A 17392-nucleotide genomic window follows, 5' to 3' on the forward strand; every position below is an offset into this window, starting at 1 on the left:
TGAATGGTGGTGATGGTAATAGGATGTTGGTTGGGAAATACAAAAGCAGGGTTTTCCAAAGTTCAGCGTTCCCTGAGTGATGACCTGATGGGAAAGAATGACTAAAAGTTCCAGTGAGGTAGACTAAATGAAGTGACCAAAAAGCAAGGGACAGCCAAGGAGAGACTGAATTTGGAAGCCAGAGGGGCTTAACAGAATCCCATGTGATAATGGCAGAATCTGAAATGCTAGAGTCTCCTCTTAGCCCTTGTCAAGCCTCAAATCATCTGTATGTAATCACTCCTTGACAGGCACTAGGGGTGGTTACACACAGGAGTGGAGAAGACAATGTCTCTCTTTGGAGACCCACTTCAGTGTGAATTTGTTGGGTGTATTTTCCTTCTTGGAAGTGTTTACATTTTCAAAGATTAGTGAATTGTTAGCAGTGCCAAACCTAGAGGTAGACATCTAGTGGACTTAAAGTCACCCTGAGGCCTGTGAAGAGAAGTAATTAAGCTTCTCATAAGGCCTAATATCACTCTTATGGGTCAGGTGTATGTATCAATGTAAAACCATTTAAAAGGTCAATCTGATAGAGCATACCACTGTCAAATCAATTGCCAAATACACTGGATGTCAGACCTAACTTTCCAACTAAAGAGATAAATAAAAGATTCCTTGTGAGCAGTAATGGAAACTTTACCCTTAGCACCAAAGAGGTAGAGCTATCAGAGAAAGCTTCCCCTATAGGAGATGTGGGGGTATATTCCCCCATAACAGCATTATTCATGAGCTTACAAATTATTTAAGCACTAATATATAAAAATATCTTTCATAAACTTAATCTCTTGCATTCTGAGGCCCATAGACACCCATCCCCAACTCTTTGTTTATTTACATAGACTGAATAGACAGGGGTTAACAGTATGACTGCTGAATATTGCATAGGCCAGCAAAGTTGATCTATTCTACCTGGGCACACCAGGAAGGAAAATACTCCCATAGTGGAGGGAGCACACTCATCCCAAACGTTATTCCTCAACCTCATCTTGTTGAGGAAACACAATAAACACAGCTTGGGAAATCAAAGACCAGAAACTCCTATTGGCTGCAAGGAAAGTCAAGTCAATATTTTAGCAACGGGAAGAATTGCTTCACTCACAGTTAAAACTCCAACCCCAGGCAGGGTAGGGAGGGGGTGCTCATGTGACTTGTACTGAAATAGGGAAGGAAGGGGAATGTTAGATGCGACTGGGAGTCCATGTGAGAGATATAAGGAAGAAAAGGAAGTAAGCAAGCACAGACTCTGGAAGCCATCAGGAGTTCATCTTTTTAATATCAGGAGGCAAGAAGAAAGGACAGAAGTGGCTCTGGCTGTGATGGGGCTCTTACTGGGCCTGCTGCTCCTGAGCCACCTACTGGTGGTCATCTATGGTAAAGTAGTAAAAGGGGGTCTGGCTGCCACTTTTGGCACAGGCAAAAATGGGGGATTGGGGAGAGGTGGGATTGAATGCCTACTGAGGAAAGCCTACACCTGCTAAATGAGTCACTGTTCTCAGCCAATACTCCAGATTCTGTCAGCTTTGGGCAGAAGGGAGGGAAGTGGTTGAAGGTTATTGAGGAAGCCAGGAGATAAGTTTGGGTAGAAACTGGAAAGGATCGTCCCCTGTAAAACATACACATTATTTTCTAGTATTTGTTATATCTCAGGGACATTAAAAAATGTTCCCAACATCATTTAATTCCCTTCCCCATTTATTGCCCTTCACCTAAAATTCTACCACTATATGTTTACCTCTATGCTCCCCGGTTTGGATCTTTGTTAAGATATACAGGCTCTGAATAAGTAATGTTGTTAGGAGCTAGATGGGACCTTAGAAGTAACCTAGATCCACCATTCAGTGTTATGAACAAGTGCTCAGAATATTTGTTCACATACTTGCAGTGACTGAGAATCCACTATCTGTCCAGACCATCTAGTCTATCCAATCAACTGTTGGAAAATTCTTCCTTGTGTTGAACTAAATCAATTCCCTTGTGTCTTCTTTCAAAGGATCCCAGCCCTGTTTCTTGGAGACACAAAGAATATATCTTCTCCATGTTCTGACAGGTCTTTAGAATGCTGTGGACAGAAACAACGTTCCTTTGATTCATCTCTTCTCTAAGTTAAACAGCTTTAGCTTCTTCAATTGTTCTTCACAAGACTTGGTTTCTTATCACTTCCTGGGATGACTCACTTCCCTGTGGACATGGCACAATTTGTCTGGGGTAATTTGTCCAACTTAATGCTGGACTTATATATCAAAAGAGGATTGACTATCTCATAGCAGCATTATTTTCTGAAATCCTACTGTATCTTCATTTATATCCTTGAGAACTGAAATAGCCTTTTAGGAAACTGCTGCTGCTGCTAAGTCACTTCAGTCGTGTCTGATTCTGTGTGACCCCATAGATGGCAGCCCACCAGACTCCTCTGTCCCTGGGATTCTCCAGGCAAGAATATTGGAATGGCTTGTCATTTCCCTCTCAAATACATGCATGTGTGCTAAGTCGCTTCAGTCGTGCCTGACTCTGCAATCCCATGGAGAGCAGCCCTCCAGGCTCCTCTGTCCATAGGATTCTCTTGACAAGAATACTGCAGTGGGTTGCCATTTCCTTCTCCCTTTAGGAAACTAAGCCTGAACAATAGCTAGGTGAAATTCACTAGAGGGTAAAAGGATCCTTGATTCATCCCTGCTTATTCCATATCCTTAGAGGGATAGACTAGATGGGTGCTAACTTGGTGCTATTTAGGTGGTTAGAAAGAATCCAACTTTCCATAACTGACTCAGATCAAGTGACCTTGTCCTGGAGCTCTGTCATCCATCAAATTCTACAACCTCAGAGTTAGAAGAGACACTGAATTAAGTCACCCAAGAAGGAAAATAATTTGTTCCAGGCCACAGAGCATTAGCAACAAAGTTAATGCTCCTAAAAATGGTTGTTCTTTCTACAACTACAATGTTTTCACTCTCTAATACATTTTAGAGTGCACCTCACTACTTTCTCCAAATCAGTTGATTTGAGCTTGGAATTAAAGAGAAAGGACTGGAGCTCAGAGGACCATTTTGTAAATGTTAAATTCAAATCACGTGTGTGTGTGTGTGTGTGTGTGTGTGTGTGTGTGTGTGTGTGTGTGTATGTGTGTGTGTGTATTGTTCCCTCTACAGCCTGTGGAGGTCATTTAGACCTAGAAGCAGGTCTATCATTTGTGTGGAGAGTCTTACACCACAGACCTGAGACTGAGAACAAACTGGCCTATAGCACCTTCCTTCTCCCTTAATCTCAGTGTCCCCAGCTCATCTGTATAGTGAAGAGATCAGTTTGGCTGATCTCAAAACACCCTGCCAGGTGGACAACTCTGGAGGACTGTGGTTTCACTTCTAAAAAGCCTCTCGATTTAAGACATATGTTGAAATAATAAAAATAAATCCTAATATTTGCATTTTTAAATACTATAAACATTTTTCAAATATCTATTATGTAAGCTAATTCTCTATTGCATGGGCATTATGATAGGGGGAGAGAGGCCAGACAGAGATGTTCAGGGTCATCAGAAGATCCCACTGCCTGTTTGATAATTTGAGGATGAAAATTTTAAGTGGAGCCCATAATAGATCTCATAACCACCCAAACCAGGCCTTTCCTTGCTTTAGGATCATCACACAAGCCACAGTTCTCTTTACTTTTTAAAGTCCAGGTCCCAGGACTAGTGTGGGCCCCAGTACTAGCCCTTCTTTCTCAAGTCAAAACACTTTCCAACAAAACCCTTTGAGTCAATGCCCAGCCCTTTTCTTTCTTCTGAATGGATGAAATAGTTGAATAATATTCAATCTCCTGAGGGAGGATAGCTAAGCTCTGAAGTTGTGGGAAAGATTTCTCAGAAAGCAGTTGGCAGATGAGAGAATCACTTTTTAGGCTGTCAAGAGGATATTTTCTAGTCCTAGGATAGCACTATTAAGCCATATCAAATAGATCCAGATAAGAAGGTGCTTGTTTCAGTTGTAGCTGGTAGATTAATCAGTTTAAAAAGTAAGGAGGCAGTGTGGCATCTGAAAGACTTCATTCTAGTCTTCCAGGCTTGGCTGTGCCCCTACTTTCTGTATGACTTTGAGTAAGCATCTTTCTTTCACTGAGCCTCAGCTTGTCCATATGTACCATGAGGGAATGTGACTAAGTGGATTCTATAAGCCCTTCTAGCTATGCCATACTGAAGTCTCCAAATTCCATCCTGCCTGGTACTTCAAACCCTGTTGTACCAAGTACCTCACCATTTGGTGGTTTGCAAGGATCCATAATGGGCAAAGTGTGTCCCCAAGAGTTGGGAATTTCCTGAAATAGATTTTCCCCTACCCAACTTTCCAGGAAAGTGATTAGTATTTCTTAATTTGACCTACATTTCACATTGACTGCCAAGGTGCCTTGTTGCTAAAGTGTCCTCTCTAGTTTCCCTACAACCAAGGGATGACCTATGACCTGTCCATAACTCGATAGGCCCCAGCAGGTTGTAAAGGAGTTTTACTAGAGTCTCTGTTGAGGGCACAGGCCAAAGGCTAGACTTTAGCGTTCCCAATGATAGAAGCCCCGGTATTTGGCAATACATTCTGGGAGCCAGAACACATTCCCCCACTCTATCTTTTGTCTGTTTGATTAAACCCTGGGAATCTTAGGCTATATAAAAATCTTAATTTGATAAGGGTTTCCCTGGTGGCTCAGTTGGTAAAGAATCTATCTACAATGCAGGATACTTGGGTTTGATCCCTGGGTCAGGACCATCCCCTGGAAAAGAGAATGGCTACCCACTCCAGGATCCTTATTTGGAGAATTCTATGGACAGAGGGGCATGGTGGGCTACAGTCCATGGAGTTGCAAAGAGTAGATATAACTGAGCGACTAACACTTTTACTTTCTACACTTTGAAACTACCTCTCCTAAGAGAGATATAAACATATCTAAATACAATCCTTCACTCTTGACTCCAGTTAAGTAAAACAAAATCCTCAAGATATAAGCTTATGGATGGAAATTGTTAATGGAAGGTGGTATCTCTCTCAACACCCCCAACTTTTCCCCCTTAGTTTCCTTTCTCAGCAAGCCAAGAAACAATCACCCTTTGGCCCTACCACCATTCCTACCAGGCAGCTCTAGGATTATACTCAGAGCCTTTGCTCTTCCAGATATTTTCCTCTCCATTCCTCCTCAAGATGAAATTTTCCAATGTACTTTTGCTGAGAACTCAGAGAAACCAAAAGGAAGATAAAGAAAGGATAGAAATCAGAAAAAAAAAAATCAAGCTTACAAATTGCATGTTTTCAACATTTAACAATAACTAATGATTTTGCTAAACAGAAATGCATCTTATACAAGTTTCCACCCTGAGAATTGTCCTTTGCCTGCCTCTTTCTTCCCTTCCAGAAAATAATTTTACTGCAAGGACCCAATCACTGAGCCTTTCGGAGGGAGCAGTGAGGAATAAGCAGGGTAGATAGTCCTTTCTTTCTGAATCCTGAAGCCACTGCATTTCTCCAAGTACATAATTACATGCAGTAAAATAGCTCAGACCCGATTGCTCAGCATTTGCTCCCATACTTCTTTTGGAAAATGTTGAAAGTGGTTTTTTTTTTTTTTTTCATGGATTTGCAGAATATTAGACTTTGTAGGATCCTTAGAGTTCATTCCATTCAGAATTTCTATATAATATATGAAATAAATAGGTCCACCATGGTGTAAATGGACTTACACAGGGTCACTTCAAAGCAAGGAAGTGACGGGAAAAGAACCTGAAACTCACAAGTGCTAAAAAAAAAAACAAAAAAAAAAACTTTAGGGCTTTCCTTCTAAGGACTGGTTCTGATTGATGAGAGAGCTGGCAGAGAACAAAAGATCATGGGAAATCCGAACCTATGAGTTAAGGGTGTGTTTCTCAGAACCCTCTTGAAGCCTGCCACTGCCATCTTTGATCTTAGATGAGTGTACCATCTGTGTCTTCTTCCTTCTTCTCTTCCCCCTCTTCAGGACATCCCATCCTGGAAGTGCCTGAGAGTGTGACAGGGCCTTGGAAAGGGGATGTAAATATTCCCTGTACCTATGGTCCTCTGCAAGGCTATACACAAGTCTTAGTAAAGTGGCTGGTAGAACGTGGATCTGACTCAGTCACGATTTTTCTACGTGACCCCTCTGGAGACCATATTCAGCAAGCAAAGTACCGGGGCCGCCTGCATGTAAATCATGAGGTTCCAGGAGATGTGTCCCTCCAACTGAATACCCTGGAGATGGATGACCGGAGCCACTACACATGTGAAGTCACTTGGCAGACCCCTGATGGCAACCAAGTTGTGAGAGATAAGATCGTTGAACTCCGAGTCCAGAAACGTGAGTTACTATGGGTGTTAAGAAAGTACTGGTAAGCAAAGACCCAATAAAGGACTGCAATCCTAGAAAGTCCTGAGAAACCCATAGACCTTAGTTTACCTCTACATAGTCTCTCTTCAGCTATATGTGCTAATCAGAAGTAGTGAACAGGATAGTCTCAGGGTTATCACTCTAGTGGCAGAATTTAATAAATGTTGGGAAGGCTTTCTGGCCTTCAAATCTCTACTCCTTCAAGTGTTCCAGAAATTCCAGCACCATGCCTGATTGTATCCTTGGAGTCTCTTAAAACTCATAAAAATAAGTATATCTGATCACGTTATCAGAGAATGTATAAATATTCGCAGAGAAACTCTGGGGAAGGGTATGCATGGATTAGTCAAGATAAGCTTAGCTAGCTTGACAATTTTACAAAAATCTGACCCCTGGTCATCCAAAACTTCAGATAAACCAAAAACTCTGAACAAAAACAAGCAAACAAAGCAAAATGAAAAATGAAACCAAAACAAAAAAAGTTGTTTGGGCTTTGTTTTAATCAGTTTATTTTTTTAACTACAGATAGCACAAATCCCCAAATAATACAAAATGATACTTTTTCCAAGGTAATTCTTTTCATTTAAGTTGTCTTATTCCCTTTTATTCCCCACATCAGCAGCCCTTTATAGTTCCCTTTGCAGAGATATTCATAATCCTAGACTCAACATGGATGACAGCCTTGTGTTCTCATATCCTTGCAACTTCCCAGAGCTTCCTCTTTTGTCTTCCCTTTTCAGTACCTGTTTCTAAACACACAGTGATGTCTGACAGTGGCTGTGGCTTCACAGTACCCAAAGGAATGAGGATTAGCCTTCAATGCCAGGCTTGGGGTTCTCCCCCCATTAATTATGTTTGATACAAGGAATAGACTAACAACCAAGTACCCATCAAAGTAGGAATCTTCAGCATCTTACTTTTGAAGTCTGCAGTGGTAGATACTCAGGTTTCTATTTCTGTACTGTCAAGGGCTGGTTAGGCTCTGAGCACCACAGTCACACTGTGAAATTTGTGATCAAAGGTGAGCAACATTCTTTCTTGGTGAGAATCTCAGTGGAATACCTTGCTCCAGAGATATATCAACATAATGCCCTTATCCCAGAGAAAATCGATTGGGGCAGAGTGGGGAGGGGAGGTTGTTCATTTACTAAAGAAAAATTCTAGACTGGTGCAATAACACTGGAGACATTGCCTGTCATTTTGTAGGTTAAGTAGATGAAAATGGTAAAGGGAAAAGTAATAGTTACTAAGTACCCTTATTTGCCATATACAATGCACAAGAAGTTTGCATGTTTTCTCAATGAATCCCACAATTATCTCATGAGATAGCTATCACTACTCTTATTTTACAGAAGAAGAAACTACAAGTCAGAAAGGGAAATCTACTTGTCCAGGGGCTCACTGCTTGGAAGTTCAAGGCAGGATTTGAACTCAGATTTCATGTTCTTCCACTATGTCTGATTGCCTCTCGTGATTGAACCTATACCAGTTTCTGGGCACCTTTTGGGATACTTTTTATTGGTTTGTTTTTGTTGTGCTTTGTGTTTTGTTTTTTTTTTTCTTTTTTTGCTGCTGTTGTTTTTATTTTGTTGATTGATTTTTCAGTTTTGCTTTATGAAATAAAGCCCAGATCTCTGCACAGTTTCTTTAAATCTCCCCTCTTTTTCCCTAAAGCCAAATGCAAATTCTGGTTGAAGTCTAATCAAGGTCTGAATGTTTATTACAGAATTATTTGGAAACACTGCAAATTGTGTACATAAAGATTGTAGACTAGAATTTAAATGAACAGCCCAGCACTGATATGGCCAAATGAATCTTGTTGCCCTTCAAGAAATCTCCTTGGAAGGGAAGATACTTATTCCAAGATGGTTTTTATTTCCCAGAACAAGTTGAGAGCTAACTTCCTTTAGGAGATTATCCTCACAGCCTCCTGAAAATTATTATCCTCAAAGGATATCTGTGTGTAACAAAAGTAAGAAACTGTCTCCTTCCACTTAGGTTCAGTTCAGTTCAGTTCAGTCACTCAGTCGTGTCCGACTCTTTGCGACCCCATGAATCACAACACGCCAGGCCTCCCTGTCCATCACCAACTCCCGGAGTTCACTCAAACTCATGTCCATCGAGTCTGTGATGCCATTCAGCCATCTCATCCTCTGTCGTCCCCTTCTCCTCCTGCCCCCAATCCCCCCAGCATCAGAGTCTTTTCCAATGAGTCAACTCATCACATGAGGTGGCCAAAATATTGGAGTTTCAGCTTTAGCATCAGTCCTTCCAATGAATATCCAGGACTGATCTCCTTTAGAATGGACTGGTTGGATCTCCTTGCAGTCCAAGGGACTCTCAAGAGTCTTCTCCAACACCACAGTTCAAAAGCATCAATTCTTCGGTGCTCAGCCTTCTTCACAGTCCAATTCTCACATCCATACATGACCACAGGAAAAACCATAGCCTTGACTAGATGGACCTTTGTTGGCAAAGTAATGTCTCTGCTTTTGAATATGCTATCTAGGTTGGTCATAACTTTCCTTCCAATGAGTAAGCATCTTTTAATTTCCTGGCTGCAGTCACCATCTGCAGTGATTTTGGAGCCCAAAAAGATAAAGTCTGACACTGCTTCCACTGTTTTCCCATCTACTTCCCATTAAGTGGCTGATATTGGTTTGAGACTCCTGTTTGGCTTTGGCCTGCAGGGATTTGTTTGCCAAAGTTTAGATGTAGTGAGAATGTGTGTGCTGTAAGTTTTGGTCTGTTAGTTTAGGAAGGAATAAAGGCAGTCTCATCCTGAGAGAAATTTATGGACACTGGTCCAGTTTTTTGAGAGATGACAGTCTGGTCAAGCAGAGAAAGACATGGCCAGAAAGTAAAAAAAAAAAAAAAATATGTACTTCATAAAAAGACAAGTTGAGCATTCTCATCTTTTTATGTTTCTAGCCCATTTAGGCATGACCTTGCTCACAACCAATCAGCCTGTCTATTCCTTTTCCAGTCCATGTTTACAGGCAATAAAACTGTTAGGCAGTGCTCACAACTGACCTCTACTGATGGATAAGGAAATTGAGGCCCAGAGAAATTAAATCCTTTCCTGCTCTCTGATCCAAGTTACTTTCTCTTGGCTTCCTTACCTGCCTTCTCTTCCACCTCAACATGGTTCCTTAAGTCTGGTCACCTGATTCATCTCTGTCCTACATATACTTCACACTCTGTGTTATTCCCCAATTCTGGAAAAAGTACAGAGATGCATTGGCCTCACTTTAGTTTCATACTCTGTCATCTACTGCTTGTCCCTGTGCTATTTGTCAATCAATTTCCTCATCTATGTCCCATTCCTTATAGCAGCTATTCAGAACAATTCCTGCCTTATTTCATATTTTAACCCTGCTTCCAGAAAATGAGGTCACCTTCTCCTTACTTGAGAAGATCCAGATCCCCACCCTCAGATGTGAATTCTTTCAAGCACCCTCTCTGCTTCGACATTCCCTTGCTCATTCCCTCTTGGCTCGGAGTAAGATATATCTTTTTCTCCACAGAAAAATCCTTTACCTCAGCTCTTAACCTCAAGTACTCTAACTCCCTGCTTCATCCATTATCCTCTACCTAAACCTTTATATACACACACACACACACACACACACACATGTATATATAATAGATGTATATGTGTATTATGTAAGCCTAATGTACATATATATGTAAATAACATCCACAATGGCTCAGATGGTAAAGAATCTGACAGAGAGACATGGGTTCAATCCCTGGGTTGGGAAGATCCCCTGAAAGAGGGCATGGAACCCACTCCAGTATTCTTGCCTGGAAAATCTCATGGACAGAGGAGCCTGGCTGGCTACAATCCGGGGGTTACAAAGAGTTGGACACGACTGAGTGACTAACACCTTCATTTCAACATATGTGTCATTAAATAAAGTTTTATGTCTGCCACCCCATCTCTCACCCGTGGCCACTACCAATCTACTAAAACAAGTAGTTTTTATTCTGTCCCACCTTATCTAGCCCAATATAACTTTGTAAACTGGAGTCATCCGTTACTTCCAAATCTCCAATTTCACATCTTTGCTCCTTTGTCATGAATTAAATGTCCATGTAAGTGTGAGCTTATTTTTAGGCTCTCAATTTTGCTTCATTGATCTGTGTGTCTGTTCTTGTGCCATTATCATACTGCTTCGATTACTATAGTTTTGAAGTATAGTTTGAAATCAGGGAACATGATGCCTCCAGGTTTATTTTTCTTTCTCAAGTTTGTTTTCAGTTATTCTGCATTTTTAGGGGGTTCCACATAAATTTTAGACTTGTTTGTTTCAGTTCTTTGAAATGTACCATTGGAATTTGGACAAGGATAGTACTTAATCTGTAGATTATTTTGTGTAGTATAGATATTTTAAAAATATGAATTTTTCCAATCCAGAAAAATGGGATATCTTCTTATTTAGTTGTGTTTTCAGTTTATTTTGTCAGTGTCTTACAGTTTTCTTTGTACATGTCTTTTAACATCTTGGCTAAATTTATTGCCAAGTATTTTAATTTTGATACAATTATAAATTGGACTATTTTTTTCACTTATCTTTCTGAGAGTTATATAGAAATGCCACAAGTTTCTGTATATTGATTTTGTATTTTATTATTTTACTGAATTCATTTATTAATTTTATTTCTTTTTTTGACTTTATGTTTTTATTTTTATTTTTTTAATATAAATGTATTTATTTTAATTGGAGGTTAATTTCTTTACAATATTGTATATGCTTTGCCATACATCAACATGAATCTGCCACAGGTATACACGTGTTCCCCATCCTGAACCCCCCTCCTTCCTCCCTCCCCGTACCATCCATCTGGGTCTTCTCAGTGCACCAGCCCCAAGCATCCAGTATCATGCATCAAATCTGGACTGGTGATTTGTTTCATATATGATATTACACCACTGCTGGGCATACACACTGAGGAAACCAGAATCCAAAGAGACACGTGTACCCCAGTGTTCATCATAGCACTGTTTATAATAGCCAGGACATGGAAGCAACCTAGATGTCCATCAGCAGATGAATGGATAAGAAAGCTGTGGTACATATACACAATGGAGTATTACTCAGCCATTAAAAAGAATACATTTGAATCGGTTCTAATGAGGTGGGTGAAACTGGAGCCTGTTATACAGAGTGAAGTAAGCTAGAAAGTAAAATGCCAATACAGTATACTAACGCATATATATGGAATTTAGAAAGATGGTAATGATAAACCTGTATGCGAGACAGCAAAAGAGACACAGATGTATAGAACAGTCTTGGACTCTGTGGGGAAGGGAGACGGTGGGATGATTTGGAAGAATGGCATTGAAACATTTATTAATTTTAAAAGATTTTTGGTGGTCTTTAGGATTGTCTTTATACAGTATCATGTCTCTTTTCAAATAGTAAGAATGTTACTTCTTCCTTTCCATTTTGGGTACCTTTTTGTTTTCAAAATTGTTTCCTTAATTTTATTTTTGGGTTTTTCATTGCTAGGGTGCAGAAGTACAACTGATATTTGTATATTGATCTTATATCCTACAATTTTGTAAAACATTTATTCACTCTAATCATTGTTTTGTGGATGCTTTAGGTTTTTCTTTATATGATTTTGTCATCTGAAAATAGAAATAATTTTATTTCTTTCTTTCCAATTTGGATGCCTTTCATTTGTTATTCTGGCACAATTTCTCTGGCTAGTACCTACAGTTCAATGGTGAAAAAAGCATGGCAAGAATGGGAATCATTGCCTTCGTTGTGATCTTACAAGAAAATATTCTTTATTTCAACATTAAATATGATGACAGATGCCTTTATTTTGGTAAATGTTGCTTGGGTTGAGAACATTTCCTTATTCATAGCTTTTTGAGTGCTTTTATAATCAAAAGGTATTGAATCATGTCATGTTCTGTGTCTATTGAAATGATTGTGTATTTCTTTCCTTCTTTATTTTATTAAGAGAGTGTATTATCTTGACTCATTTTCAATTGTTGAAGCAATCTTGCATTCCTGGGATAAACTGATCATGGTACAGAATCCCTTTAATATGCTGCTAGATTTGGTTTGCTAGTATTTTGTTATGGAGTTTTGCATCTATATTCATAAGGAATATTGGTTCTTAGTTTTCTTTTGTTTTTATGTCATTATACAATTCCATGTGATATGATAAAAATGATCTCATATATTGAGCTAGGAGGTGCTACCATAATCATTCTTTGAAAGAATTAGTGAAGAGTTGGCATTATTAAAAAAAAAAAAAAAAAAAAAAGGTTTGTAGAATTCACCAGTGAAACCACACCTGGGCTTAATCTTTACTTTATACGAAGTTGTTTGATTAGCAATCCAATCTTTTCACTCACTAAAAATCTGCTTTTTTGATTTCCTATTTCTTCTCTATTCAGTTTCAATAGATTGTGAATTTCTAGGAATTTACTGTTTGTATCTTAGTTAATCCATTGTCATACAGTTATTCATGGTATTCTCTTGTCATTCTTTTTACTTCTACAAAGTAGATATGTCCCCATTTTCATCAAACATTTTAATAATTTAATCCTTCTTTCTTTCTTTCCTTTCAGTTTGGTCTTGCTAAAGGCTTGCCAATTATGTTGATCTTTTTCAACAAACTTTGGTTTTGTTGATTTTCTTTATTTCAATTTTCTATTTCATTTATCTCTACTAAATATTTGATTTCTTCAATATGCTTATTTTCTGCTTAGTTTTCTCTTCTATTTTTAATTTTCTTTTTAAGGTGAAAAATTAAGTTATTAATCAGAATTTTTTTTTAATTTTTTGGTGTAGGTATTTATGGTTAAGTACTATTAGCTATAGTACCTAAGTAGTATCAAAATACTATTTTCACTATGTCCAATAAGTTTTGATATGCTGTGTTTTTATCTTCAATAATTTGCAGGTATTTTCTAATTTCCTAATGATTTCTTATTTAACCCATTGATTATTTAGAAGTGTTTAATTTGCACATATGTTTGCATCTCCCTAATTTCCTTCTGCTATTTTTTCTAATTTTATTGTATTATGATACATTATTATAATTGCTTCAAATTTATTGAGACTTATTTTAAGGCTTAACATATATGGTCTATTCTGGATAATGTTCCATGTGCACTTAAACAGGATGTGTATCCTGCTGTTGTATTGTGGAGTGTCCTGTAAATGTCTTTGGGTCCATTGGGTAACAGTATTTTTCAAGTCTTTGATGCCCTTGCTGATCTTTTAGCTAGGTATTCTATCCATAGTTGAAAATGTAGTATTCAAATCTCAAGCTGTCACTTTTAACCAACTACTTCTCCTTAAAATGCACTCACTGTTTGATTCATGTGTTTGGGGGCTTTGTTGTTAAGAGCAAACATGTTTATAATTGTAGTGTCATTGATTGACTGATCCTTTCATAATTATAAAATGCACATTTAATAATTATGAAAGGATCAGTCAATCAATGGCACAGTGAGTGCAAGAAGCACAAGCTGAAATCAGGATTGTCGGGAGAAATATCAATAACCTCAGATATGCAGATGACACCACCCTTATGGCAGAAAGTGAAGAGGAACTAAAAAGCCTCTTGATGAAAGTGGAAGAAGAGAGTGAAAAAGTTGGCTTAAAGCTCAACATTCAGAAAACGAAGATCACGGCATCTGGTCCCATCACTTCATGGGAAATAGATGGGGAGACAGTAGAAACAGTGTCAGACTTTATTTTTTTGGGCTCCAAAATCACTGGAGATGGTGACTGCAGCCTTGAAATTAAAAGATGCTTACTCCTTGAACTGTGGTGTTGGAGAAGACTATTGAGAGTCCCTTGGACTGCAAGAAGATCCAACCAGTCCATTGTGAAGGAGATCAGCCCTGGGATTTCTTTGGAAAGAATGATGCTAAAGCTGAAACTCCAGTACTTTGGCCACTTCATGTGAAGAGTTGACTCATTGGAAAAGACTCTGATGCTGGGGGGGATTGGGGGCAGGAGGAGAAGGGGACGACCGATGATGAGATGGCTGGATGGCATCACTGACTTGATGGATGTGAGTCTGAGTGAACTCCAGGAGTTGGTGATGGACAGGGAGGCCTGGCGTGCTGTGATGCATGGGGTCGCAGAGAGTCAGACACGACTGAACTGACTGAGTAGTATAGCTACTCTGGCTCTATTTTGTTTACTGTTTACATGGCGTATTTTTTTTCCATTTTTATAAAAATAACAAATCACTTGTGTATTTTGAATCCTACATATGCATAGCTTGTAGTTGAATTATGTTCCTTATCCATTCTTTGAATCTCTGCCTTTAAATTTGAGAATTTAATCTGTTTACATTTAATGTAAGTGCTGATAAGATAGGGTTTTTGTTTGCCAATGTGCTATATATCTTGTCTTTTCTCATCCCTTTATTCCTTCATTACTTCTGCTTTGGGTATTAAATAGATATAATATAGTGTACTATGCAATTCCTTTTGTTGTTTCTCCCATATATATTTTGTAACTTTCTTGGTGGTTGTCATGGGGATTACTATTAATTCTTAATTTACTACATTCTAGTTTGAATTCTTGCCAAATTAATTTTAATAGCACATACAGCTTCATTTCTACATAATTCCATTCTCCCTCTTTATGTTGTTATTGTAACAAATTACATATTTATGTATTATAAAAATATCAGCATAGGCTTTTAATTATTGTTCCTGTATTTCTCTTTTAAATCAGATAGAATAAAGGGGTTACAAACCAAAAAAATACATTTATACTCTTTCTACATTTACTTAGATTAATTACCTTTATTTGTGCTTTATTTCCAGAGAAGGTGATGGCACCCCACTCCAGTACTCTTGCCTGGAAAATCCCATGGACAGAGGAGGCTGGTAGGCTGCAGTCCATGGGGTCGTGAAGAGTCGGACACGACTGAGCAACTTCCCATTCACTTTTTTTTTTAATTTTATTTTTACTTTATTTTACTTTACAATACTGTATTGGTTTTGCCATACATTGACATGAATCCTCCACGGGTGTACATGCGTTCTCAAACATGAACCCCCCTCTCATCTCCCTCTCCATAACATCTCTCTGGGTCATCCCCATGTACCAGCCCCAAGCATCCTGTATCCTGAATCGGACATAGACTGACCGACTGAAATGAACTGAACTGAACTGAACTGATTACCATCTTTCTAAATTCTATATATATGTGTTAGTATACTGTATTGATGTTTTTCTTTCTGGCTTACTTCACTCTGTATAATCGGCTCCAGTTTCATCCACCTCATTAGAACTGATTCAAATGTATTCCTTTTAATGACTGAGTAATATTCTATTGTGTATATGTACCACAGTTTTCTTATCCATTCATCTGCTGATGGACATCTAGGTTGCTTCCATGTCCTGGCTATTATAAACAGTGCTGCAATGAATATTGGGGTACACGTGTCTCTTCCGATTCTGGTTTCCTCAGTGTGTATACACAGCAGTGGGATTGCTGGGTCATATGGCAGTTCTATTTCCAGTTTTTTAAGGAATCTCCACACTGTTCTCCATAGTGGCTGTACTAGTTTGCATTCCCACCAACAGTGTAAGAGGGTTCCCTTTTCTCCACACCCTCTCCAGCATTTATTGCTTGTAGACTTGAACCCAAAGATAGCAGCCATTCTGACTGGTGTGAAATAGTACCTCATTGTGGTTTCGATTTGCATTCCTCTGATAATGAGTTATGAGCATCTTTTCACATGTTTGTTAGCCATCTGTATGTCTTCTTTGGAGAAATATCTGTTTAGTTCTTAGACTCACTTTTTGATTGGGTCTTTCATTTTTCTAGAATTGAGCTGCAGGAGTTGCTTGTATAGTTTTGAGATTAATTCTTTGTCTGTTGCTCTGTTTGCTATTATTTTCTCCCATTCTGAAGACTGTTTTTTCACCCAGAATCAGTGAACTAAAATGGACTGGAATGGGTGAATTTAACTCAGATGACCATTATATCTACTACTGTGGGCAAGAATCCCTTAGGAGAAATGGAGCAGCCATGACAGTCAATAAAAGAGTCTGAAATGCAGTACTTGGATGCAATCTCAAAAATGACAGAATGATCTCTTTTCATTTCCAACGCAATTCATTCAATGTCACAGTAATCCAAGTCTATGCTCTGACCAGTAATGCTGAAGAAGCTGAAGTTGAATGGATCTATGAAGACTTACAAGACATTCTAGAACTAATACCTAAAAAAGATATCCTTTTCTTTATAGGGGACTGGAATGCAACACTAGGAAATCAAGACATACCTAGAGTAATAGGAAAATTTGGCCTTGGAGGACAGAATGAAGCAAGGCAAAGGCTAATAGAGCTTTACCAAGAGAACACACTAGTCATAGCAAACTCCCTCTTCCAACAACACAAGAGAAGACTCTACACATGGACATCCCCAGATGGTCAATACCGAAATCAGATTGATTATATTCTTTGCTTCCAAAGATGGAGAAGTTCTATACAGTCAGCAAAAACAAGACCAGGAGTTTACTGTGGCTAAGACCATGTGCTCTTTATTGGCAAATTCAGACTTATATTGAAGAAAGTAGGAAAAGCCATTAGACTATTCAAGTATGACCTAAATAAAATCCCTTACGAGTATACAGCGGAAGTGACAAATAGATTCAATGGATTAGATCTACTAGATGGAGTGCCTGAAGAACTATGGACGGAAGTTCATGACATTGTACAGGAGCCAATGATCAAGACCAACCCCTAGGAAAAGAAATACAAAAAGGCAAAACGGTTGTCTGAGGAGGCCTTACAAATAGCTATGTACAGAAGAGAAGTTAAAGGCAAAGGAGAAAAGGGAACATATACCCATTTGAATACAGAGTTCCAAAGAATAGCAGGGAAAGATAAGAAAGACTTCCTCAGTGATCAGTTCAGTGCAAAGAAATAGAGGAAAACAATAGAATGGGAAAGACTAGAGATCTCTT

The 17392-nt window shown here is 38.7% G+C and overlaps 1 protein-coding gene across 1 annotated transcript in view; it reads left to right on the forward strand.

The window, feature by feature from the left end:
- The first annotated feature begins 1291 nt into the window (after positions 1–1291).
- VSIG4 (V-set and immunoglobulin domain containing 4) overlaps positions 1292–17392 on the forward strand; it is a 40192-nt gene continuing 24091 nt past the window's right edge. The window contains 4 exon segments of the mRNA XM_052663560.1: positions 1292–1413; positions 6034–6390; positions 7161–7358; positions 7361–7441. Of these exon segments, the coding sequence (XP_052519520.1) occupies positions 1359–1413; positions 6034–6390; positions 7161–7358; positions 7361–7441 (691 nt within the window). The 5' untranslated portion in view covers positions 1292–1358.

Source organism: Budorcas taxicolor, chromosome X, assembly GCF_023091745.1.
Source record: "Budorcas taxicolor isolate Tak-1 chromosome X, Takin1.1, whole genome shotgun sequence".
In the NCBI taxonomy this organism is placed as follows: domain Eukaryota; kingdom Metazoa; phylum Chordata; class Mammalia; order Artiodactyla; family Bovidae; genus Budorcas; species Budorcas taxicolor.